The sequence below is a fragment of the Salvelinus sp. IW2-2015 genome, unplaced genomic scaffold, assembly GCF_002910315.2.
Source record: "Salvelinus sp. IW2-2015 unplaced genomic scaffold, ASM291031v2 Un_scaffold3652, whole genome shotgun sequence".
Lineage (NCBI taxonomy): Eukaryota > Metazoa > Chordata > Actinopteri > Salmoniformes > Salmonidae > Salvelinus > Salvelinus sp. IW2-2015.
The window spans coordinates 20,309-31,372 of record NW_019944929.1 but is presented as its reverse complement, the minus strand read 5'-3'; the positions used below and the strand labels follow the sequence as shown (position 1 = coordinate 31,372).

The following is an 11,064-nucleotide window of genomic DNA, read 5'->3' as shown; positions in this document are numbered from 1 at the left end:
CGTGGGCTGTAATACAACTCCTTCCTGTGGTTCTCGTAACATTCCTCTTCTCTATCGGTGGCTTGTCCTGTAGGTGCGTCCTGACCTTGCTTGTTGTGTTAGGTGCATGTGAGGAACTTCCATACACTCCAGAGCCAGGTGGAGTTGATCTACCTGGATGCCGACTGCTCAGGAGATTCCGTGTGGTGTCCAAGTGTACCGCTGGCAGAATGCTCTCAGTAGTGCTGGAGAGAGGTGCCCGGCCTTTTGTATCTTACATTGGGACCGATTCCCCACGGGGTCTCCTCTTGCTTTGACCTTTAGGGTGGACTTTACCACTTTGCTGTTCTCCTGTACAGCGAACAAAGGTGGGCCTTTCTGTGAGGTGGCTAACACTATCGAATTCACTGTAAATTGATTTTGCCGGAGTTGGTAAGGAGACCACGATACTTGGTCTGTGTGGGCTTCAGGTGGGGCTGGTAGGAGGAACAGAAGATCGCTATAGAACAGAAGGAACTGGTAGGAACTGTGTGTGTGTGTGTGTGTGTGTGTGTGTGTTGTTGTGTGTGTGTTGTGTGTGTGTGTGTGTGGTGTGGTGTGTGTGTGTGTGTGTGTGTGTGTGTGTGTGTGTGTGTGTGTGTGTGGTACGAAGCAGAAGGACCTGCTAGGGACACTTTATAGTTACTAACACTGGAGAGCCATGTCAGATGGGGGACAGCGAATACTATTTACATTCATTTTGTCTATAATAAAAGTTACTTATACTGTGTGCATAATATGATTTCCAGGATCTCTTGTTAAATAATAATGTTTAATGAGATAACTTTGTATAAGTGGATGTTACCTGCGTGAACCTCTGTTATACCTCGGAGTGTTGTGATGCGTAATGTGTAGTTTGATAGATAAATGGTAGCCCTCTGAAGTTGACCCATTGACCTATGACCTCTCTCCATCAGATGACCCAGAGGATGCGTTCCCTGAAGCGTCAGCTGAACGAGGCAGAGGAGGAGTCTAGTCGTAGAGACGCTCAGTACCGACACACCCAGAGAGAACTGACAGAGGAAAGAGAGACCTCCACCAGACTACAGGAGACAGCTGCTGGACCAGCACCTTCAACTCAAGTACGTGGTTTAGAAATAAAGGTTAAATGAAAGAGAGAGACAGAGATCTGAGAGGGAGGGAGGGATAGAATAGAAAGAGAGACATATCAGAGGGAGAGCAAGAGGGAGACATGAGCAGAGGAGGGAGAGCAGAGGGAGAGCAGAGGGAGATAGAGGAAGAGCAGAGGGAGATCAGAGGAAAAGCAGAGGGAGATCAGAGGGAGATCAGAGGAAAGGCAGAGGGAGATCAGAGGAAGAGCAGAGGGAGATCAGAGGAAGAGCAGAGGGAGATCAGAGGGAGAGCAGCGAGCAGAGGGAGAGCAGAGGAGAGCAGTGAGGGAGAGCAGAGGGAGAGAGGAGGGAGAGCAGAGGGAGAGCAGAGGGAGAGCAGCGAGCAGAGGGAGAGCAGCGAGCAGAGAGCAGAGAGGGAGAGCAGAGAGCAGAGAGGGGAGAGCAGGGAGGGAGAGCAAGGGAGAGCAGAGCGAGCAGAGGGAGAGCAGCGAGCAGAGAGGGAGAGCAGCGAGCAGAGAGAGCGAGCAGAGAGAGCAAGCAGAGAGAGCAACAGCGAGCAGAGAGGGAGAGCAGCGAGCAGAGAGAGCGAGCAGAGAGCGAGCAGAGAGAGAGAGCAGCGAGCAGAGAGAGCGAGCAGAGAGAGCGAGCAGCGAGCAGAGAGGGAGAGCAGCGAGCAGAGAGGGAGAGCAGCGAGCAGAGAGAGCGAGCAGAGAGAGCAAGCAGCGAGCAGAGAGAGCGAGCAGCGAGAGCAAGCAGCGAGCAGAGAGAGCGAGCAGCGAGCAGAGAGGGAGAGCAGCGAGCAGAGAGGGAGAGCAGCGAGCAGAGAGAGCGAGCAGAGAGCGAGCAGAGAGGGCGAGCAGCGAGCAGAGAAGGTGCGAGCAGCGAGCAGAGAGAGCGAGAGTGATACTGTTTGAACTGCAGGACACAAACACACCCTCATTTGCTTTGGCAGGCGTAAGGAGTCCACCATTCAAATGAGACAGACTCTGGAGAACCTGCGTCTGGATCTCAGTGTAGATGAAGAGGACCAGGCTGACCCGGTACCAACATCCTCCAAGGCCTGAAGAAAGACAACATACTAGCCTTTTTCAATCCACTTTTATTGATAAAGGTTAGAGTGATACCCCTAATACCACCACTAATAGACTTGACAAGAAACAACACATTCTACACTGGCACCAATACTGTCATTTATCGTAGAATACAGTGCCCACAAGTTAAGTGTTCAAACCTTATTTAGCCTCTTTCTCTGTACTATTGAAATGTAAAGCATTTTGTCTTTAGTTTTTGTTTTCCAAAAGCGGTTATGGTTATTAACTAAAGGTCCAATGCAGCTGTTATTATCTCAATATTAACTCATTTCTGGGTAACAATTATCTTACTGTGATTGTTTTCAATCAAAATGGTCAAAAAAGAAACAAAAATGGCTTCTTAGCAAAGAGGATTTTTTTTTAAACAAGTTTTTGCTAGGACTGTCTGGGAGTGGGGAGGGGGAAACTAGCTGTTATTGGTAGAGAGGTTTGGAACTCTCTTTCTTATTGGTCTATTAACTCATTTACCGCCTGGTGATGTCACCAGTTAAGCCAAAACTCCATCCCACCAAAACAGGCTGAGATTTCAGGTGGTCTTTTCAAACAGCTCTTTCACTAAGAGGGCATTATCATCATTTTAACAATTTCACAGTATTATTCCAACCTCATAGTGTGGAAATATATATATAAAACACAGGAAAATAATGTTTTTTTTTGAGGATGTTAAAGAAGTAGTTGAAGTGTTGTGATTCTTTTGAATCAAATCAAGCTTTATTTAAACAGCAGAAGAGATTACAGTATATCAAAGCTTTATTTAAACAGCAGAAGAGATTACAGTATATCAAAGCTTTATTTATACAGCAGAAGAGATTACAGTATATCAAGCTAGCTTTCCCTGTACACTCAAGGCACGTGTTTTAGCGAAGAACAGGGCTAATAATCAATAAATAATCATTATATGATCATATAGGACTTTGGGTTTAAGTAGTTTGGAGGATTTGGACAATATTTCCTACAATTTACCAAACTAATCTGTTGCATTACCGTGTTAATTTTATTATAAATATCTTACTTCCATACAGTATTGATATTACCTGCTACACTATACACTTTGATTTATTTTATATACAGTAATATGAAAAAACTTTTATTTTATATACAGTATATGAAAAGCTTTTATTTTATATACAGTATATGAAAAAACTTTTATTTTATATACAGTATATGAAAAAGCTTTTATTTTATATACAGTATATGAAAAAGCTTTTATTTTATATACAGTATATGAAAAAACTTTTATTTTATATACAGTATATGAAAAAGCTTTTATTTTATATACAGTATATGAAAAAGCTTTTATTTTACACCCACTGAGCAGAATGTGGAAGTGTCTTCCATTTGCAATGCTTGAAGGACAGACAGACTGTGCATGAATGATTGGACTATAATACAAGCCTGTGAATGATTGGACTATAATACAAGCCTGTGAATGATTGGACTACAAAACAAGCCTATAAATGATTGGACTACAAAACAAGCCTATGAATGATTGGACTACAAAACAAGCCTATGAATGATTGGACTACAATACAAGCCTGTGAATGATTGGACTACAAAACAAGCCTATGAATGATTGGACTACAATACAAGCCTGTGAATGATTGGACTACAAAATAAGCTTATGAATGATTGGACTACCATACAAGCCTGTGAATGATTGGACTAAAACATAAGCTTATGAATGATTGGACTACAATACAAGCCTGTGTGAGCATGAACAGTATGTTCCACAACGGACTGTTTACAAATGATAAAATGTTTTTTTTGTCACATACGTGTCACATACATAGGTTCAGTGAAATGTCTTGTTTTATAGGGTCATCCATTGTAGTACGGCACCCCTGGGGCAAACTAGGGTTAAAGTGGCTTGCTGAAGGGCAAATCACAGATTTTTCACCTTGTTGGCTCGAATATTCGAACTAGACTTTTCGGTTACTGGCCCAACGCTCTAACTGCTAGGCTGCCTACCGCCCTACAACAACTTTACAACCCTGTGTATAGCCAAGTTATCGATTCTCATTTTGTATTTATAATTACTTTTTATATTAGTTCTCTATTTTCTTTCTCTCTGCATTGTTGGGAAGGACACTTCAGTAAGCATTTAACTGTTAGTCTACACCTGTTTATGAAGCATGTGACAAATAACATGTTATTATGATTTGATTTGACTGCAACAGAAACAACAGCCGCAATAACCAGAGGTGTGGACTCAAGTCGCATGACTTGGACTCGAGTCACAAATATGATGACTTCCTACTCGACTTTGACTTTAACACCAATGACTCGTGACTTGACTTGGACTTGAGCCTTATGACTCGATCTGACTTGATACCCTCCTCGAGCCCAAATATGAAAAATGATGCTATTAAGAAAAAGTGTGCAACGCATCAACTCATTTAACGGATTACAGTTTGAATCGGACAGCAGCCAATCAAATTGTGCCAGCGGAGAAAAAGTTGCGCGTGGCCGTGCAGAGGAACGTCGGCGGGTGAATTCAGACGGAGCCCTTGTAAAGATGATACCAAAAATTATATAAAGACTACGCTGTAGTCAACAAAAAACGGATTGCAACTTGCAAAACATGTTGGAAGAAAATTACAGACGGAGGCGCAACAACTTCCAACTTTGTTCGACATTTGAAGCTGCACAAAGAACGTTAAGTCGTGGCTAATATAGCCGACAGCTATATATAACTTTGCTAGTGTAGCATGTAGGCTAACGTAACATTAAATGAATGAGCCTCAACACAGTCAGTCAGTGCGGGAACGTAATCATTGCACCCAAGATTGAGCTACAACTGGCTAGGCAGTTGGTAACCTAAATCCTGCCTGATGTTACTGCTGTTCCTAAAACCATTGACACACGTTAGCCTACTGTAACCACACACAGATAGGATGTGTGTGTTAGGGTTGGGCGATTGTGTACAAGCTTACATCGCCCGATTGCGCCCCATAGCGATCCTCGATAGTCGTTTTCTATGGGGGCGGGTCTTTCTCATGGCTACTCATGTATTTCCATGGTAATATAAACTTTATTTGGAAAGTAATAAATATATATATTTGTAAAAGCATTCATGATTTGTGTAAATGTAATATAATAACTATTACTCTTGTTAAAAATATGAATTTGGTATTACATTTGGTGAAGAGCACATTATGACTTGTTTAGGACTCAAAACTCAAAGTTTAGGACTTGAGACTTGACTCGGACTTGCCTGTCTTTACTTGGGACTTGTAAAACAATGACTTGATCCCACCTCTGGCAACAACACTTGTTGCTCAAACCTTGAGAGAGAGGACCAAGACAACCCCTGAGCAGAAGCTCTGAGAGAGAGAGGACCAAGTCAAACCCTGAGCAGAAGCTCTGAGAGAGAGAGTAAGGACCAAGACAGACTGTTCAAGAGGGAGATGATGTTATTCTCAGGACAGGGGAATCTAAAGGGAATCTATTCTATACGATGTGTGCATGGTGAATAGCTGCCGGAGATTCATCTAACCATGGAGCTGATGTGCTGTTTTGTAGTACAGTATAGAACATGGAGACTGTAGCATGATGTACTACAGTACCCATAATGCCCTGTGTACAACCATTAGTACCATATCTAGAGACCAGTCAGTGTCTAGGCCTATTGCCCTCTGATGTTGATGTTATCTTCTACTGTAAGTCAAAGATATTGCAAGTTGCAAGATATATAAATATGTAATCACTTACAGGAACTGCACATAGCATGCACTCAGGCTCCACATAAACAGGAGGTAGGAAGCAGCAGTGATCTCATGTTTTTTGAGAATGTGATATCCTATTTTATGGTTTTACGTTTGTATAAATAGCTGTTTTGTCTGATGCAATTAGATAAACACTAATCCTTCAGATAAAGGTATTTCACAAAATGTTCCTTTCCCTTTCTTCACATGCTGGCAAGACCAAAAAGAGATTCAGGGCCCTTGAGGCCCTGTTTTGCAATAGACTTCAGTATATCTTAAAACAATGCAATTTATTATGTATTTTTGTAACAGCCTTTATATGCTTAAGGTGCCGTTGGGTATTTATTCTACTTTACAGGTGTTTTATCTTCCTAAAATGATGAATATTAATATTAAATAATTTATAAAAATCATCCATGTTCCTTATTTTCTATTAAAGCTTTTCATTGAAATTCATTCATAGATATGAAGGCCATCAAATAAACACTCCAGAAATATACAGTAATAGTCTTTAGAAACACGGACACAGTTTTCCTTGCATGGAACATTTTTATTAGTACTGCCCAAGGAGGCGCCAAATAACATATTTCTGGAAAGACAAATTGACGTGATTTTGCTATACAAAAAAATTATATGTGTAACAGTATAACTTTAAACCGTCCCCTCGCCCCGACACGGGCGCGAACCAGGGACCCTCTGCACACATCAACAACGGTCGCCCACGAAGCATCGTTACCCATCGCTCCACAAAGGCCGCGGCCCTTGCAAAGCAAGGTGCAACACTACTTTTAGGTTTCAGAGCAAGTGACGTAACTGATTGAAATGCTACTAGCGCGTACCCGCTAACTAGCTAGCCATTTCACATCCGTTACATATGCATATGTGTGATTTACATCACTTAAGTTGAGTAAGTAAAAATTTGGTTCACAAATGTACCAAAATGTATCTTATTAATAGTTTATGATTAGTGAATGCCATAATGTATTTATTTGTTACATAGTTCTCCTTATTAGCTGACATGTTTTTACAAAGGCATTTTAGCTGTTGTGCTAGTTGTTCGGGTCCGAACAGATTCACAAATCATGGGATTTTTGTCGCGCTATGCAGACGTTGACTCCCAGTCACGTGTTGCTAGGCAACCCACCTGGACTTTCCGAGCCAAGCCTTCTCCCTCCATGGCTAAAGCAACTGTGAGAAATGTGCTAACAAACTTCCTTGCTAAATTCATGATAGTGTTGTTAGACGAAGTTAGGAAAGTGAACTTCAAAACGTGATGTCGTTTATTGGAATTTACAGCTGTTGTTGTTGGTAAGTAATGAATCTGCTAGCTTCTGACATGACTGACGGCCTCTTTAATGGCCAGTGTCGCACTATAATTGATGTTTGCATTGGCAAGATTAGCAAACTAAGGCATGACGTCCCGGCAACAAACGCTGACACTACACATCCAAGTATAATAGATCAAATTATGAAAGACAAGCATTGTAGTTTTGAATTCCGTAAAGTGAGTGTGGAAGAAGTGAAACAATTGTTGTTGTCTATCAACAATGACAAGCCACCGGGGTCTGACAACTTGGATGGGAAATTACTGAGGATAATAGCGGACGATATTGCCACATCTTCAATCTAAGCCAACTAGAAAGTGTGTGCCCTCAGGCCTGGAGGGAAGCGAAAGTAATTCCACTACCCAAGAATAGTAAAGCCCCCTTTACTGGCTCAAATAACCAACCAATCAGCCTGTTACCAACCCATAATAAACGTTTGGAGATAATTGTGTTTGACCAGATACAATGTTATTTTACTGTAAACAAATTGACAACAGACTTTCAGCACGGTTATAGGGAAAGATATTCAACAAGCACAGCACTGACACAAATGACTGATGATTGGCTGAGAGAAATTTATGGTAAAAACATTGTGGGGGCTGTTTTGTTAGACTTCAGTGCGGCTTTTGACATTATCGATCATAGTACGCTGATGGAAAAACGTATGTGTTATGGCTTTACACCCCCTGCTATATTGTGGATAAAGAGTTACCTGTCTAACAGAACACAGAGGGTGTTCTTTAATGGAATCCTCTTCAACATGATCCAGATAAAATCAGGAATTCCCCAGGGCAGCTGTGTAGGCCCCTTACTTTTTTCAATCTTTACTAATGACAAGCCACTGGCCTTGAGTAAAGCCAGGGTGTCTATGTATGCAGATGACTCAACTCTATACACATCAGATACTAACAAAGAGCTGCATTTGGTTGCAGAATGGGTGGCAAGGAATAAGTTTGTCCTAAATATTTCAAAAACTAAAAGCATTTTATTTGGGACAAATCATCCACTAAACCATAAACCTCAACCAAATCTTGTAATAAATAATGTGGAAATTGAGCAAGTTGAGGTGACTAAACTGCTTGGAGTAACACGGGATTGTAAACTGTCATGGTCAAAACATATTGGTACAACAGTAGCTAAGATGGGGAGAAGTCTGTCCATAATAAAGTGCTGCTCTGCCTTCTTAACAACACTATCAACAAGACAGGTACATGGAGAGCTAGCATTATTGATATGCAAGTCAATCTTTCATGGCTCAAAGTGGAGGAGAGATTGACTTCATCATTACTTGTTTTTGTAAGAAGTGTTGACATGCTGAATGCACCGAGGCGTCTATTTAAACTACTAGCTCACAGCTTGGACAACCATGAATACACCACAAGACATGCCACCAAAGGTCTCTTCACAATCCCCAAGTCCAGAACAGACTATGGGAGGTGCACAGTACTACATAGAGCCATGACTACATGGAACTCTATTCCACATCAGGTAACTGTTGCAGCAGTAGATAAAAAAAAAAAAAAAGATAAAAATACACCTTATGGAACAGGGGGGACTGTGAATAGACACACCTACACATAAGACACGCAATCTACACACACGTGCACATGGATGTGTATTGTAAATATGTGTTGGCCTGTGTTGGGTAAGGTGTTATGAAATGTAGTATTTGAAACTGTATGTAACTGACTTAAGTTGCTGGACCCCAGGAAGTGTAGCTGCTGCCAAGGCAGCAAATATACGTCACAAACATTTCACATATTTTGCCAAATGTTTTTATTTTTTTGAAAWAGTATTTCTGGTGTCTCAGGACATCTTACGATCACGTTGCATGCATTGAATTTCAGAAACACACCTTTTTGACAATATACGAGACCATTCGGATGAGCAGATTTCCCGCTTTTACAGGCTAGTGAGATCAGCCATTTTCCAGGTGTAATTTTTGATGGCGTAATTACAAACATCGGCCACCAGGTGGTGCCACAAGTGTTTATTAGGGGGTCTCTACTTGAAGACAGTGTCTTCCTTTTTCCTTGTTGTTTGTGTACGGACACTTTACCAGGTGTTTAAAGACATTGTGACATCAGACCTCAGGCTTTAAAGGGATAGTACACCTCGTAGTTATAGTTGTGTGGAGATTTTCCCAAGGCAGGTCCTAGGCCTAGATTCACCTCATAGTTATAGTAGTTGGGAGATTTTCCCAAGGCAGGTCCTAGGCCTAGATTCACCTCATAGTTATAGTTGTGGGAGATTTTCCCAAGGCAGTAGACTAGTTAGACCATAGTGTTATCATTTCAGTAGTAGACCAGTTAGATCATAGTTTGTTATCATTTCAGTAGTAGACCAGTTAGATCATAGTGTGTTATCATTTCAGTAGTAGACCAGTTAGACATAGTGGTTATCATTTCAGTAGTGACCAGTTAGACCATAGTGTTATCATTTCAGTAGTTTACCAGTTAGACCATAGTGTTATCATTTCAAGTAGTAGACCAGTTAGACCATAGTGTTATCATTTCAGTAGTAGACCAGTTAGACCATAGTGTTATCATTTCAGTAGTAGACCAGTTAGACCAGGCACGTATAAATAAGAACTGCACGAGGACAGATAGTGACTGACAGGCTGACACACACGTCACAGTTACAAATAGTAGCTAGCTAGAAATTGCTCAAAAATGTGTTTTTCAAAGTAAAGCAAATGTAGACAATGAATTTTGGGTGTTGCAGCAAGAGTGGATATTGAAATATTTATTGAGGTATCAGGGAAAGCTGTGTATTTAGTGTCCAAAGAGAGCATCGCTGTCCTGAAAGTCTTCGGGGTAGGGGGCAGCATTTTCACTTTTGGATAAATAGCATGCCCAAATTCAACTGCCTGCTACTCATCCCCAGAATATAAGATATGCATATTATTAGTAGATTTGGATAGAAAACACTCTGAAGTTTCTAAAACTGTTTGAATCATGTCTGTGAGTATAACAGAACTTATGTAGCAGGCAAAACCCGAGGACAAACCATTCAGAATTTTTTCTTTTTAGATCACTGTCTTTTCAATTATTTTTCATTGGGACACCAGATTTCTAAGGGACTTGTTTGCAGTTCCTACCGCTTCCACTGGATGTCACCAGTCTTTGGAAATTGATTGAGGTTTTTCCTTTGTGTAATGATGAAGTACGGCCATCTTAAATGAGAGTCACTTGAAGTAAATTGCTTGAGAGGCACATTACCAGAAAAGTTGCGTCAGTTTGTTTTCTTTTTGTATTGAACACAGATCATCCCGTCTTCAATTTGATCGATTATTAACGTTTAAAAATACCTAACGTTGTATTACAAAAGTAGTTTGAAATGTTTTGGTAAAGTTTACATGTAACTTTTGAGATATTTTGTAYTGACGTTGCGCAAGTTGGAAGCTGTGTTTTTCTGGATGAAACGCGCCAAATAAATTGACATTTTGGATATATCGACGGAATTAATCGAACAAAAGGACCATTTGTGATGTTTATGGGACATATTGGAGTGCCAACAAAAGAAGTTCGTCAAAGGTAAGGCCTTTGCCTGCAGTGTTGAAATATGCTACTCTCTTTGTTTACTGATGTGCTATCATCAGATAATAGCATCTTATGCTTTCGCCGAAAAGCCTTTTTGAAATCTGAGATGTTGGCTGGATTCACAACGAGTGTAGCTTTAATTTGGTATCTTACATGTGTGATTTAATGAAAGTTAGATTTTTATATCATTTTATTTGAATATGGCGCCCTGTATTTTCCCTGGCTATTGGCCAGGTGGGACGCAATCATCCCACCTACCCCAGAGAGGTTAAACAGCTTGGAAAATTCCAGAAAATTATCTCATGGCTTTA

The 11,064-nt window shown here is 40.9% G+C and overlaps 1 protein-coding gene and 1 non-coding gene across 2 annotated transcripts in view; both read left to right on the top strand.

The window, feature by feature from the left end:
* The window catches only part of LOC139022645 (cingulin-like protein 1), a 19,067-nt gene extending 18,845 nt beyond the window's left edge, over window positions 1-222 (top strand). The window contains exon 7 of the mRNA XM_070441237.1: window positions 103-222. Within this exon, the coding sequence (XP_070297338.1) occupies window positions 103-222 (120 nt within the window). The remainder of the gene's footprint in view (window positions 1-102) is intronic.
* Window positions 223-454: 232 nt separating this feature from the next.
* On the top strand, window positions 455-2,305 carry LOC112076266 (uncharacterized). The gene is made up of 3 exons (XR_011477664.1): window positions 455-498; window positions 936-1,100; window positions 2,044-2,305. It is a non-coding gene; the product is annotated as an uncharacterized protein (transcript).
* The last annotated feature ends 8,759 nt before the right edge of the window (window positions 2,306-11,064 follow it).